This window comes from Balearica regulorum, chromosome 26 (assembly GCF_011004875.1).
Source record: "Balearica regulorum gibbericeps isolate bBalReg1 chromosome 26, bBalReg1.pri, whole genome shotgun sequence".
Taxonomy (NCBI): domain Eukaryota; kingdom Metazoa; phylum Chordata; class Aves; order Gruiformes; family Gruidae; genus Balearica; species Balearica regulorum.
The window spans coordinates 1,259,895-1,274,652 of NC_046209.1; the positions used below are offsets into that span (position 1 = coordinate 1,259,895).

At 42.0% G+C, this 14,758-nt stretch overlaps 2 protein-coding genes across 11 annotated transcripts in view; both read left to right on the top strand.

The window, feature by feature from the left end:
• The window catches only part of MYO9B (myosin IXB), a 44,849-nt gene extending 36,201 nt beyond the window's left edge, over positions 1 to 8,648 (top strand). For 5 of the 10 annotated variants that reach the window (XM_075736220.1, XM_075736219.1, XM_075736223.1 and 2 more), the window contains 14 exons: positions 108 to 206; positions 717 to 893; positions 1,390 to 1,431; positions 1,966 to 2,077; positions 2,257 to 2,327; positions 2,783 to 2,975; positions 3,298 to 3,426; positions 4,062 to 4,167; positions 4,896 to 5,027; positions 5,931 to 6,054; positions 6,510 to 6,557; positions 7,061 to 7,200; positions 7,484 to 7,611; positions 7,758 to 8,331. In XM_075736220.1, the coding sequence (XP_075592335.1) occupies positions 108 to 206; positions 717 to 893; positions 1,390 to 1,431; positions 1,966 to 2,077; positions 2,257 to 2,327; positions 2,783 to 2,975; positions 3,298 to 3,426; positions 4,062 to 4,167; positions 4,896 to 5,027; positions 5,931 to 6,054; positions 6,510 to 6,557; positions 7,061 to 7,200; positions 7,484 to 7,611; positions 7,758 to 8,197 (1,941 nt within the window). In that variant the 3' untranslated portion in view covers positions 8,198 to 8,331. Of the gene's footprint in view, positions 1 to 107; positions 207 to 716; positions 894 to 1,389; positions 1,432 to 1,965; positions 2,078 to 2,256; positions 2,328 to 2,782; positions 2,976 to 3,297; positions 3,427 to 4,061; positions 4,168 to 4,895; positions 5,028 to 5,930; positions 6,055 to 6,509; positions 6,558 to 7,060; positions 7,201 to 7,483; positions 7,624 to 7,757 lie in introns of all 10 variants that reach the window. The other 5 variants (XM_075736227.1, XM_075736228.1, XM_075736221.1 and 2 more) reach the window with 3 other exon arrangements.
• A 580-nt stretch (positions 8,649 to 9,228) lies between these two features.
• USE1 (unconventional SNARE in the ER 1) lies at positions 9,229 to 13,561 on the top strand. The gene is made up of 8 exons (XM_075736269.1): positions 9,229 to 9,378; positions 9,635 to 9,684; positions 10,078 to 10,156; positions 10,676 to 10,828; positions 11,063 to 11,081; positions 11,821 to 11,851; positions 12,095 to 12,257; positions 12,482 to 13,561. The coding sequence occupies exons 1-8, from the start codon at positions 9,277 to 9,279 to the stop codon at positions 12,662 to 12,664; spliced, it is 780 nt and encodes a 259-aa protein (XP_075592384.1). The 5' UTR covers positions 9,229 to 9,276; the 3' UTR covers positions 12,665 to 13,561.
• Positions 13,562 to 14,758: the final 1,197 nt, after the last annotated feature.

Genomic DNA, 14,758 nt, shown 5'->3' on the forward strand with positions numbered 1-14,758 from the left:
TAAATAATTGGAATGGTTATAGATGACTAAGCCTAGTGACTGAAACTTAACATTGGCTGGATGTTCTTGTTTTAATGACATTTGATGCAGATATATTTGCCTTCTAGATCAATGACTTACGCTCCCAGAAGTCTGGTGTTGAATGCTTGTTTTTTGAAGCCACAGAGAAGTTTAGAGGAAATATCAAGACCATGTACTCTGCTCCTGTAAGTAGTAAGTCTGAATAAACTGAAAAGTTGGTAGGCAATAAATGAATCGTGCGCTTTAAACGCTTGACCTACAGCTCTTTATTTAGCAAAGCAATTCTTAGCATAGAATTCAAAGTGGAATGTTAGACTTGAAAAAGAACATTTTACAGTTTTGCTGTAATCTTAAGCAGACTGTTTTGTTTCCCTTTTCTCGTTCACTCAGCTGTAAGTTATTTTTAGAAATGGATGGATTTTGCTGTCTTCAGCCTCTGCGTGTTGCTGTTTAAACACCAAAGAGAGGTGCTAACAGCTTTTCCAGTATTCTTCCAACACTACCTTGTCTCGGCCAAGTGCCCTTCTACAGTGTAGTAGGGAAGTGTGTTAACTTCTTTCTGTCATGGGCTGTTATCTGTGACTTTAATCACGAGCGTGCTTTCTCACCTCTGAACTTAAACACTTAAAAATATGAAGCTGTCTCAACTATATCCAAAAAGACTGTCTTCTGAACAATATTTGTTCCTTCTCTAGAATGGGCAAATTCATGTTGGCTACAAAGATCTGGTGGAAAATTACCAGCTTCTAGTTACAAATCTGGCCAAAAAAGGGGAAGAGAAAGAAGTGAAGCTGGTTTTGAATCTCTTCCAATCCCTTCTGGATGAATTCATCAGAGGATATACAAAAAAAGAAGAGTCTGAGCAGCCCAAGGTATAAAACTTACTGTTTTACTGGCTTATGGGATGATTAAACAACATTACTCTCCTAGAACAAGGAACCTGTGTTACCTCAGAAACCTTTTCCATAGCATTCTTCATTATTTGGGAAGCACTTTCCATACACGAATCATGCATATAAGTAATTCTGAATGCCGATACACCTCTTTGGAATTGTTCATTATTTGACTCATAATATTTGCAGAATCTTAAAATGTTTGCGCACTTTCTTTGGTGAAAACTTAGGACTTCTCTGAAGGTTTTAGAGATGGAATTGCTTTGTCGTCAGGCAGTGAGCTCAACTGATTTTTAGGAGGTTGACAGTGTGAGCTCAGACAACCCTCACACCGAGCTGAAGTTGCAGTATAGTGTCTCAAATTTCTGGAGGTGAAGCAGAGTCTGGGAAACTGAATAGGAGAAAAAAAAAAAAGCAGCGGGGAATGGAATGTCTGAATTGCAAAGACTAATGCCAGTTCTCTACTCCACTGCAGCAAACCAAAGCCCAGAAGAAGAAACGAAAACAAGATCGTGCAGTAAGTACTTTCTTTTTGCAATAATCTAAGTCCTCAGCTGCACTCACAGAACGCAGAGGAAAAGCACTCTTTCAAGAGCTTGATTTTGTACTGAAGTTCTGGTTTATTTTGCATGCTAAATCACTTACCTCTATTATGAAGATGTGACACAAAAAACTGCTTTCCATAAATCAAAGATCTTGCTTATGAAGCAATAGCAGTACTCAAGCATTTTCTCAGTTGTCCATAGCATCTTTTAGAACCTAATGGTTTTCTCAACTACAGGACTGTTTAAAGGAAAACTGCTGCTAAATATTAATAACAAACTATAGCTAATGTATTGCACCGATGAGCTTTAACCAAGGTGGCGAGTCAATTATGAAATAATCCAGCAAATCCAACTGCCTTAACACAGGGCGAAATTTTGTTTCGAGGTCAAAGCTATCAGCTGTAATTATAAAAGTGAAAAATCTAAGACAGGGTAGAGTTTTAATAAAAACTATAATAATAAAAAAGGCAAAAAAAGTCCCTTAGTTTCTTCCTGTCTCCCATCAGATTGAAGAGCACAATGGCCATGTATTCACAAACTACCAAGTGAGCATACGGCAGTCATGCGAGCACTGCTCATCCTACATCTGGCCCATGGAAAAGGCCTGTCTCTGCAGTGGTAAGTGGAAACACCTGATTCTTGCCACTTATTTTACAATATGTGCAGGTCACTTGTAATTTTGGCTGCTACAGATGGGGCTTAGTGAACAGTATGTGCAGGTTATGTAGTTAGTGAATAATATCAGACAGCATTTTCATGTGATTTGGAATGTCTGTAACAATTGGTCCTCTCTCTAGTTTGCAAGTTGACTTGTCACAAGAAATGCATGTCCAAAATCCAGAGCAGCTGTACATCCTGTGGAAAAAAGGTAAGAACTGTGGGTCTGGGATGCAGTACTGTGATACTACGAGTCGTGCATGCAAAATACTGCCTTTTTTTCATAGCAAATGAACAGTGGACTGAACAAAAACTGCTTAAAATTTAAATTTGCTTCTCTGCCTGCATGTAGTCAGAGCCAGGCCGTGCAGTTGCAGAAACAGAACGTTCTTCTAAAAGGTGATACTGGAGCTAATTTGGGAACTCCTCCTTAAGAATGTGTGTGCTGTTTTGGACTAACTGTTAAAGCAATCCTTCAACGTGTACCATAAAGTTTCTTTATTGCTGCAGCTCAGGAAATCTGCCTTATGATCAAAGGCTTGTAGCAAGCTAGAGTAAAACACTTAGCTTTTGTTTCTGGAAGCATATGCTAATTGTAGCGTGAAACAATGGAATTTTCTAGCTTGGGAACAGGTATTCACAGTGCTTGACCTGTATCAATTCCAGAATGAACAGGATGCAGAACCACGTCATTTTGGAGTGTGTGTGAGTTCCCTGACCAGTGAGGGAAATTCAGTCCCCATTGTCATGGAGAAGTTGCTAGAGTACGTGGAGATGCATGGCCTCTACACGGAAGGCATTTACAGGAAATCAGGATCAGCAAATCGTATGAAGGAGCTGAAACAGTTGCTGCAAGCAGGTCAGGCCACGTTGCCCACCCTTTTGACTTCCTTGCATGATAGCGGTTTTCCCTACAATTTTCTCCTGTCTGAAAGTATCTGCCACTTTTTAGTGTTTTAGAAACAGCTTTTTTGTGGCCATGCAGTCTGTTTTATTTTTGTTGGCTGGAAAAAGCTGCTTAGTACATACAAGTGACTATCAGCAGATTCTTTCTTTTTTTTCCTTCTTTTCCACTTTGATTCTGTGAACAGGAGATCTGAGTGTTTCTAATTTTATTTCTTTGGGATCCCATTGTGTATATCAAAGGAATGAACTGCTCAAAATAAAACATTTATTTTCAGATCCAAACTCAGTGAAACTGGAGAATTACCCTATTCACACTATTACGGGGATCCTTAAGCAATGGCTGCGGGAATTACCAGATCCACTAATGACATCTGCGCAGTACAATGATTTTCTCCGAGCTGTAGGTAGGTTTTAGAAATGTTTGAAGCGAACGTTTTTCTTTAACTCCCTATGTCCTCGGGAAAAGAACCTCCAAGATGCTCATGTTGTCTAAGCAGCTTCCTTCCAGTACACTTACAGCAATGACTTTAGAAATTTTACATAAAACAGCATTCAGGGAATTTCTCTTCTAGCTTGCTTGACTTCGCTTTAGGATTCCTTTTATTTTTCAGCATAATGTCACTATACAGCTGCCCTTTTTTCTGAAAAGCGAGCATGTGAATAGGTTTGTCTTCATATTGTTGGGTTTTTTTCTTCTCCTTGATGTTCTAGACCAGATGCAGCTAGCCAGATATCTCAAATTTTTAGATTCATTTAACTTCAGTGGCAGTAAGGCATCCTAAATATTGCTGGAGATCTTGATGTGTCACTTTATGATTGCTAAAAGCAGCAGCATCTGAAAAAGCAGGAAAATTGTAGTGCCATGAGGGGGTACTTTAACATCCAGTTATAACAGTTAGTAAATGAAATGACAGTGTGACTTGTAAGAATTTAATCTCTATCTGTTGCAGACAGTTTGAGCCAATGTCAGTAAGTGCTCGGTGGCTTTCCACTAGCGTTGCACAGCAATTATGATCTTGTGCTTTCTCCCCTTGTACAGAACTACCAGAAAAACAGGAGCAACTCTGTGCCATTTACAGTGTCCTTGAACAGCTTCCACAAGCAAATCATAATACCTTGGAGCGACTCATCTTCCATCTGGTCAAGTAATGAGTTTAATTACTTCAATTAGAGAGAAACTCCATGTGACTTTGAGTCCCTCTTGGAAGCTTTCTAAAAACTGAAACCCCTTGAGTGTCAGCATAGGGATTGTGCTGCTGGTTTAGAAAGGAAAGAATTGGAGTTGATAGTTGTACTTAAAAACAGGCACATGCTTAATAATATACCAGATGGTGGAAGTATCAAATCAGGTAAAAACATCTTTGAAGCCAAGGTAGATGTGAAAGACTTAATGACACCAGGATTTACACGGACGGGTACATAGTGAACTGAGGATGTTAGCGTACTTGGTAAGGACTGCGTGAGGATTATAAATGCTTGCACGTATGCTAGTCTCTGGAGCAGGGATAAACGGTACTGCTAAAGGGGCTACTCTCAGCCAAGGAACTTGAGAATTTTCCAAGTGGCCCTCTGATCATAGGGAAAAGGGATTTTTAAAGAGGAGGCACTGAATCACGAGACAGACTTCAAGAGGCTACCAAACTAGCTTAACCTGGGTGGCTTTCTGTTTGTTTTTCTGATACATGAAACTTTTTGCCTACTTAGTCGGTGTGAAATAATTTTGAAACTTCCTTGAATTGCTGTACGTACTTAGCACCCTAGAGGCCTCCTTACGTGTTATTTGGGAACTGTGGCAAAGTTTGATCAGATTGCTTGTATTCTAGAAAGGTTCCCCTAAAAAAATGTCTTTTTTGTTCTGAACATTGAATTTCAGAGTGGCTTTGATAGAAGATGTCAACCGTATGTCACCCAATGCCTTGGCCATTGTCTTTGCTCCATGCCTCTTGCGTTGTCCTGACACCTCTGACCCTTTAACCAGCATGAAGGATGTTTCAAAAACAACCATGTAAGTTTTAGTTGTACTCTGAAGTATGATGGAAGGCCAGCAGTACTACTACCTGTATTTGCTACAACCTTATTTGTGCATAGCTGAGAAACTGAGGGTTAAGAGTTGCTCAATTCTGGCTCTACTAGTGCTGCCAATTTCCATGCCCTTCTCTGACTCTTCCACCTCTCTCAAGTTTACAAAGCATAAAGTAGGATGACTTTTAAATCTTTAAACATCAGGTGTGTGTTTTACATCGAGATAATATTTTGGGGGAACTGTACACTAATCATACATATTTTGCTGAGATACAAGCCATAATAAACAGTAGGGTATAGAATTAAACTGTCTCCTGCATATTTGGAAACCTCCGATAATTTCTTCTACATTGTTCCTTGAATTGAAGAAGGTTCTGTCCGTGATCATCTCTGTTCTCCTCACCCTCCAGCAACTCTGGCTCTCTGAATGCCCCTCACCATCCTCACTGCATGGCTGGCCTTGTGTCTGCCTCCAATGAAAACAGAGTTTGAAAAATGACACCTTTTTGTAACTTCGGTGGTTGCAGGCTCGTTCTGTATCTACCAGTCTGTGCCAGCACAGGGAAGACAGGTAGAAGAAGCAGTTAGCAGCCATGGTAATGTCTGTTTGCTTACCATTGTTCTGTACAGTCAGCGTGAGAGGCTCTGGTTATCCCAGGAAGAACACGTGCCATTACCTGTAACAGTCTGTCCTGTTTTGCTTGCTGTGTTGGACTCTTCACCCTGTTACCATGCGGTGCCATGCACTGGGATGCTTTGATTGCATGCCATCCACGTGTGTGTGGCAAACTTCCCCAAGCCAGAAGAGGCATTTCATCCCACCATGGTTGTCCCCAGAGCTTTTTTAGTCTGAGGCTGCTCAATAAACTCTTGCCCTTTTGTCTAGGTGTGTAGAGATGCTTATAAAGGAACAGATAAGGAAGTACAAGATAAAAATGGATGAAATAAATCAGCTGGAAGCAGCTGAGAGCATCGCTTTTCGACGACTCTCATTGCTTCGGCAGAATACGGTAAGTGTTGAAACAAACTGCAGAACCACACCATCCAGCAGAAAGCATTCCACCAGTCTCTTGCAAAGGGATGTGCTACTTACTGAATGGGATGGACAAGATAAGTCAAGATCAATTGGAAGATAAGAAGAAAAGGGATTTGGACTTGCCCAAAGCTGTAGGTGGGAGCTAAATATACAGCTGCACTGGAGTCTGATGAATGAAGGGCGCAGGAGTGGGGATCTGCTCTTGCAGTGGTCTAAATCTATTCCCATATAATTCAATCAGTAGAACTAAGATTGCTGGGTCTCTTACATGGCAAAGAAGTTATTTCACTCCAGAGATGGATGGTACATTCTGTTAAGGGAAAATACACTTTTTCTTTTGTTTTTGTTGTACCGATTTAAAAAAAACAACAAAACTCTGCCTAATCAGAAACTGCATATAGTGAATTTGGTCTTCATCTCTCTCTCTAGCTCTGGCCTGTAAAACTTGGGTTTTCCTCCCCTTTTGAGGGGATGCTGGTATGTACACTGCCTATGTTAAGAGGGCATGGTTTTTTCCTTATGGTATTATTGCATGACTAAAATACTATATGTATTGTAACTTGGTTTTAAATACTCTTTTGAACAATCAAGACTGCATGTATTGGTGCAACTTTTCTCCCCAGATTGCATGCAGGGCTGCTGACCTGTTCTGTCATGACTCTGGTATTTTATGCACATTCTGAATGTGACTTGTATTGGATGTAATAACATTACTTATAAGTGACTACTAAAACTAAGCTGAGGCTGGCGAATCAAATTACTATGCTTCAAAAAAGGTGTCAAAACATCAGAAATCCGGTGAATAGAAAAATTTCTACTACTTTTTGAAGCATTTGTATGGATAACTAACAGATCTTCATCAATTCCATCCACCCTTCTTTTGGCCTACTCATTTGTCTTCCACCTTCCAACTAGTAGACTGTCCAGACTAGTATAGCTTCTTATGACTGAGAAGTGTTACACATGAATTTGTCTTGCAGAGTAAAAGCTCACAGGTCAAAGGAGGTGACAGTGGCAACTCAGAACTGGACTCGCTGCGTGAAGAAGAGGAAGTTTCTGAAGCCGATAACCGGGAAAAGGAGATTCTCATTGATCGTATACAGTCAATAAAAGAAGAGAAGTAAGTCACCCTTTATCTCTGTAGGTCATGCCCTTTGCAGTTGGAGGTAATACATATTGTAAAGCAGTATACTTTTGTCCAAAATGATCTAGTTAATTATGTTCTGTAGGCCTTTATGAAAGTGAAAAGGAAAACACAGAGGACTAGCTGAGAGAAAATGCCATGAGAATTAATATTTAATGACTACATGCAGGAAGGTTTACCTCCAAAATATGTGCTGCATAAAGTTGCTTGTATCGGAGATGTTGTTTTCTAGAGTGCTACAATCTCTGTTTTGATGTAGGGAAGATATAACTTATCGGTTACCTGAGCTTGATCAGCGAGGCTCTGATGAGGAAAACGTAGACTCTGAAACCTCAGCAAGCACAGAGAGCCTGCTTGAAGATAGAACTGGACGGATGGATACCGAAGGTCAGTATTAAGGTAGTGTGTGTTTTTTATTCTACATCTTTCAGTGCATACAGCCAGGTGACCAGATGTTATCTGGTCGCAGTTGCTTGTATCATGTTACATTTTTATGGGTGCTTTCAGTGTCTAAGTATCTTGTTTCTTTAAAGCAATTATTGGATTACACTGCCGTGCTCAGAGCTGCAGTATGCCTGCCAAAGACATTTGCAAAGTGCCTTCTTTTTTGCAAACCTCTTCAAATTATTCCTCTGCATCCCTGGCTTCAAGACACAGATCGTCTTTAACACTGCCCAAGATTAAAGTGCCCCGTCGAACTCCGGTGATGCCAACAGCAAATATAAAACTTCCTCCTGGGATTTTCAAACGTACAGAATCCCAGGGCAGTATTTCAGCTAACGAAGAGTCTCAAATAATGGTGAGACGAAGGGAGCAGCCAGCAAAGCGAACTGATAAAATCCACTCAGTGTACATTGCACAAGGGTCTGCAATGGCCCACGCTCAGGAACTTTTGGATGAATACAAACCCACAGCAAAAGTAAAACGGAGGTTTTCGGACCCTTACTCTCACATTCCCTGCGTAGAGAAGTGAAATACTTGAGCTGCCTGGACTCTTTTGAAGTTGACTGCAGCATTGGCTTTAACTCTTTGAAGGCTGTGAACTCGTTTGTGTTCTCTTAAGAGGCTGCTGGGAAGGCAGCCTGGAAATGTGCAGTACTGCAAGGGTTAAGCAAGGTTGTTTAAAACAAATATTCTTCACTTGAAATTAAAACTCTGCACAGAAAGTAGAACATAAAACTTATGTTGAGTAAAATACACGTTTGAGTGTACAGGAAAAAGTCGTCCCCCGATTCTGCTGCCGTGCCTTCCTCCATTTGCTCTAATGGGACCAACAGTGAGTTTGCATCAGTGTGTTGCCTTAGGGGTTTTTTTTATGTTTTTATGACAACTTTCTGTGTGGTTTACAGAACTGTTAATGTAATAGCCTTAACCGAGACCAAAATATAGAAAAACGTTTATTAATACATTGCACTTTTTAAAAATACATGTGTTAGTTTATCAATGTCTGTCTTGTCTTATGAACAATTTGTTTGAAAGGAAACCTTTAATTGGAATCGCGTATTTTTTGTCAGTACTTTGTAAAGCATTGGGAAAGCTCCTGGCACAGAGGAAGCCAAGTCCGGGGCGTCACCTTGGAGCGCTTCAGTGCTCTTGGAGCAAATGTACAACCCAGCACAGAGCCGTAGTGCTGGATGCTTGTCCTGTGCGGAGCTGCCTTGTTCTCCCCAGGCTTCATGTCTGTGAAGCAAAACCCCTGAGTGTGAGGTAGAGTCATACACAAAGCGTTCTGAGGCAGCAGGTCAGCGGTCCGTGCTCCGTGGGCAGTGCTCCACGTTTAAGTGAGGGAAGAGTGCGGCTAGGGCGCTCTCAGTTGCTGCCTCCAGGATGATGCCACTGTGGCACTGCCACGCTGGCTCCGAGCAGCAGCCACCTGTCTGTGGGCGCGTGTGGGGGATTTTTTGTTTGTTTTGGGGTAGTTTTAGTTAAATAAAAGGGCGCTGGGCGTTTTGCGGTGCGTTGATTCGCCCGCCCCTCCCTGCGCCCCGCCCCAAAATGGCGCCCACCGCCCGGAAGCGGCCGTGAGGCGCTTTCCGGTGACGCCCCTCAGCTATGGCTGCGACGCGGCTGGAACTGAACCTGATGCGGCTCCTGAGCCGGTGTGAGGCGCTGGCGGCGGAGCGGCGGGACCCCGGAGAGTGGCGGCTGGAGAAGGTGAGGCGCGGCCCGGCCTCTCGAGGACAACGTTCCGCGGCGCGAGACTGGCTGGGAAAAGCACGCGGCGCGGGAGCCCCTTGTCCCCCACCCCCGTCCCCGCAGCAGCGCGGTTCGGCTCCTCGAAATAAAACTGAGGAAGCTAGTGTTACGGAGTGTTAAAACTCCAGCCCTGCTCTCAGCTGTGCAGCAGCCTCTGCCAGACACAGTATTTCTTCCTGATGCTGTCACTTAAAGGACTTTTTTTTTTTCTCAGTATGTTGCCGCTCTTGAAGATATGCTCTGCGAGCTGAAGAAGCAGTCTGGGTGAGTCGCTGTCTGAAATCCTGGGGCTGGCCAGTGCCCTTTCATTAGTCTTGTTACCTGTAACATCACCATAGCCTGCAATTATCACAGTAGTATGCTTCCCTGTGGACGTACCTGTCGGTGAGGGAGAAACTGTGCCCGCAAAGTTGTCACAACTAAGCCCTGTGTGACTGTCACGTTCTCAGATGCGTTTCCCTGCATGTCGGCCTTGGCCTGTGCCCCATGCTGGCAGTGCCTTGGAAAAGGTGATTTGCAGGGGCCCGCAAGCTCGTTCCTTGCCTGGGCTACTTCTGTTAGAAGATGCTTCTTTGAAGATTCACATGTTGGTTTATAATAGAAAATATTGATAACTTCTGATTTTCATGATTTTTTTTTTTTTTCCAATTTTAATAGCAAGCCTGCACCAGAACTGCTGAATGAATACTCTCGCAAAGTGGACTTCCTAAAGGGACTTTTAGAAGCTGAAAAATTGGTAAGATCTACTAGTTCAGTTTGAAAAGTTTTAAGTATTCCCTGCTTATATCTACCTCGTTGCCTGGCTCCCGTGTTTGCCTTTATCTTATGTCTCAAAATAATACATGTTAAAATCTTATCAAGCAGTCCTTGTAAAAACATGAATAAAAATATTGGATTTTTGTATTTTCTTAAAAGGGGGTATTGTATGAAATCTGAAATGTCTTTCCTCCTTTTCAAAAGCAAAGTACACCTTGCGCACATCCTTCTCACTTCTTTGATGCGAGGTGTAGGGGCGGGTAGTGTCCATTAGGCCTAATGCCTTTTTTGGCATTGACGTGTGTCTGGAGAGCTATGAAACCCCAATAAGCTGTGATCCAATTAGTGCAGGTACAGTCAGTCCTGCTGTTCAGACTGACTGTTCTGTGGGAAGCAGTCATGGAAGTGCTCCCCGCGTCCTTCTTGGTCACACACCCAGGTGTCCTCGCACCGCAGAATGTGGTATTCCTGGCTTTTCGTTGCTTCTTCCTACTCACAGACTTCATCAACTGAAAAGGCTCTGGCAAATCAATTCCTGGCCCCTGGACGTACCCCTACAACCACCAAAGAGAGAACCCCAGCTACTAAAACAGTTCATCTCCAGACAAAGGCTCGTTGCACAGGCAAGATGAGGAGTGAGCTGCTTGGTACAGTATGTTTTGGTGCTGCTGCTTCTTTACTGCTATTTTATAGATAGTCTCTTGTTGTGTTCAGCTGCCTTTGGTGGCTGTGCCTCCAACATGTCCCAGCCTGGGTGGGAGTCCCCTTTTTCTGATTTGGATAGTCTTAAGTGCTGGGTACGGGCACTAATGCTAGGCCTGGAGGATTGTCTTTTTATCCCTGGTCCTCTGTAATCCTCTGTTTTGTTTCTCTTTCTGCCTCCCAGGATCCCTTGGCTATTGATGGTAAGTTTAATCTGTTGTTTTCTCTAACTTTAGTTAACCTAAGTCTTACAGGGAGAGAAAGAGGAAGGCCAGGTGTTGGAGACTGGCCAAAGTGTACTTCTAATTTAGTGGCTCACTTCTTTTCAAGATAGCAGATTTTAAAAGCAAACAAAAGCAAAAACCCTAACAGATGAATGCCTAAGTGTTGCTACCAGTGTGGAAGCAGGGACTTGCAGGAACCTATTTTTCTAGAATTCGTACGGAAACAGACATTCTAATTATAGAATTAGCAAGGACAATTTACCTTTATTGTTGTTCCCGTTCTCTTCTGCTCTGAGTAAATCACGTGACTTTTAGGCGCTTAGAGTAGGCGTTGTTCAATTCCTTTTAAATATACAGCCACGTTATTCACATAGGGAACTGGTTGGAATTAATTTGCGGTTTCCATAGCTACTGTTACAGTGGCTGGAGCTAGGCCAATGTAACGCATCCTGAAAGAGAACACCACTACGCACAGGCTTAAACCATGCCCTTAGGGATATGATTCATCTGGGGTTTTTTTTCTCCACCATATGTTTGATCTTACGTGTATTGTCTTTTCCCTGTGGAAAGCAGGTAAGCATTTGAAATTCGTATTCTCTGGGGTAGAGGGCCAGGTAGGATGAAAATATGAAAATCCCTTCAGAAAACTTGTTTCTTCAGCCTATGATTGCACGGGAATTTCTACCATGCTAAAACACAAATTTAACTCTTTTTCCAGATTCTGAGGAGTTAAACATAAGGAAGCGGAAGTAAGTCAAAATTTCTCATTCTGATGCTCAGTGTTTTGGGAACTGCTTTCCCAATGACCTTTAACTCACAGATGCACTTCCATTTGAGTGAAGTGCCTGCTGGCAGAAACCTAAATAGAATGACTTCAGCTGATTGAACTGTTCTTGCTGTCTTGTCAGAGTTGGAGAGTCTGGGGAAACCTTGGGAGATTGACCCACAAGGAAGTACAAATCCCACTTTTTTTTCCCCTTATGCTCTTGCAGAGGCCTTGTGTCCAATGAGAAGCAGTCAGCAGTCGAGCTGGATGCTGTGTTACAGCACCATCAGGATATGCAAGAGAAGTTAGCTGAAGAAATGCTAAGTTTGGCTCGCAGTCTCAAAAACAACACTCTGGCTGCGCAGAATGTGATAAAACAAGATAACCAGGTAGTGTGTGTTAAAGTGCTGTTTTGCAACCCAGAAGGCTAAAGCGCTAATATGTTAAACACTATACTTATAGCTTGATTCCAGATGAGATTAAGAGTGGGGAGACTTGGAGGCAATACCAGTCTTCTGCTGTAGTGCAACTGAACCTTTTTCTCTGCTGGAAGAAATAGTGGTCAGAACTTTCAAATCTGAGTTTGAAACCATTTGTTCTCTTTGCTCCACAGACACTATCGCATTCTCTTAGGATGGCAGACCAGAACTTTGAAAAGCTCAAGGATGAATCTGACCGCCTTGAACAGCATGCAAAGAAATCAGTCAACTGGCTATTATGGATAATGTTAATTGTCGTTTGTTTTATATTCATCAGCATGATTCTCTTTATCAGAATTTTTCCCAAACTGAAATGATTTTTTTTTTTTTAACTGCCAGAAGTGCAGTTGGAAAGCTCAGCTGGTATGGTAACTGTCAGCCATTGATTTCTTTGCCATCTATCATGTCCTTCAAGAGGCTGTCCAAGGCCTCCCCTTGTATCTTTCTTGTGCAGTTGCTGGATTCAGTGAAGGGTTTAATGGGGAAGGCTTTCTAAACTTGGTTACTTTTTTTACTTAGTGACTATTGTTGCCTGTTGATGGGAGAACTGGGATAAAGATGGCAATTTATGCTGAGCTGCTACCAAGTTCCTCAGTGGATAGATACAGTCCCGTTTTTAATGTGGCTGTGGCAAATGTTACAACTCCTAAAAGGCATTTACTCAACATGAATAAAAGTAACAGTTGAACTCGTACAATTTTTCCTGTCTTTGCAGCTTTACTGTACTGAACTAGGACCTTGCTGCCAACAGAATATTTAATTTCAAACTTGGGTACATACACAGCTATAGGGTGTAGGAAGATAATGCTGCCATGGAGTTGCTTGCCTGGCTCAGATTCAGAGAATATCAACAGGTAAAAACTATTCTCAAGCTCACCTTTTTCCCGGATGGCTATTTGGGACTTGGCACTGTTCTTCAGTTTAGATTTACTGTAGAAGAGCTGAATTTGCTTGCTGTTGCAATGTTTGCTTCCCTTTTTGCATGTGCAAATGTTCTCACTTATTCATTGTCTGTTATTTTGATGCTGTTGCATCAAGAAAACACTTTGACCCTGGCACCGCAGAATTGTACACACAGTACTCTCTGTATGGTATAGGCCTCACCTGTACAAACTTTTTTCCCCACTGTAAGATGAGGGCAAAGGAAGCTGGTGTCTTCCAGACAAATAATAATAATAAAAAAATAAAAATCAGCCTTTACCTTTTGAGATAAATTACTCTGGCCAAGAGTGTTTGTGTCAAACTTGTATTAAGAGGTTGCTACAATACAGCAGAGGTGGAATAAACTAGAATGAAAATTTTAAAACATTGCTACTGCTAGAAAAACTTAGAGCCTGCAGTAAAGCAAGGTTTGTTGTGAGAGCGTAAGAGCCATTTTTAAGTGCTTGTGATGAGCTAAAAGCAAACCATTCTACATCTGTGCTGTTGTTTCTGGAGTCTTGCTCTGGAAGGTGTTGGGTGTTCAGGTGTGTACAGTTTCTCGTGGGGGAAGTGAGGAGCAGGAGATGACCACCACCACCCCCCGGCATTCTTTTGCTGTTTCTTTTGCTGTTTTGAACCAGTAGATGGGGTGTTTGGGGCCTGGTGAGAGGGACATTTGTCACAATTGAGTTCTGAAAAATCTGACTGCTGCTTTGAACACATCCCAAGTGGCAGGTTCTGTCTCAGAATTGTTCTTTGCCCTTTACAAGGACAGCCATGTTACTGAAGACAGTTAAGGTTTTTACATAAAATATTTTTGTTCATGTCACAGGATGTTTGCAATGTAGTATGCCCTTCGCTTATGGATTTTCAAATGAGTGATTACACTATGGTGTACAACTTTTTCTTCTAGCTACTCATCTGTGATTTGCTCATTCTGTTTGAGCGGACTTACTATTTACCTTGGATTTTATAGAAATATATGGTTGTAGCAGTCCACTTATAGACACTTCTACTTTTCCCAGAAGTTTTTCTTCAACTCTGAAATTTGATGTTTCACTGTGCTTCACTAGTGAATGCTGTGTCACCAAATTATTTAATTCTAATTGTTTACTACTTTCCTTCCCTGCAGGCATTTCAGTGCTGAGCTCTTCTCTTAGAGCAGAGGTTGAATGTAGTGCTGGAATGGTTTTTGTGTGAGAGATACTGGAAGCAACATTAATGCTTCATCAGCTATAACATTTTCCCCTTTATTACTTGCAATATTTTTTTTCCCCAACTTGCAAGAGACTTGGTGCATCACTGCAAACAAGTTTAAAGCTGAATTTTGGTATCAGCCATGTGTTGGCTATAACTGTTTGGTGCTTATAATTTCAAAGTTCAGTTGGAAAGACCTGAAAGGGAACTGTTAGTGATAGGTTGCCCCCAAGAAAATAGCCACCCCTCCAAGTCACCAGCAATCCCTTTACAAAGAAGCTTGCTAGGAAATC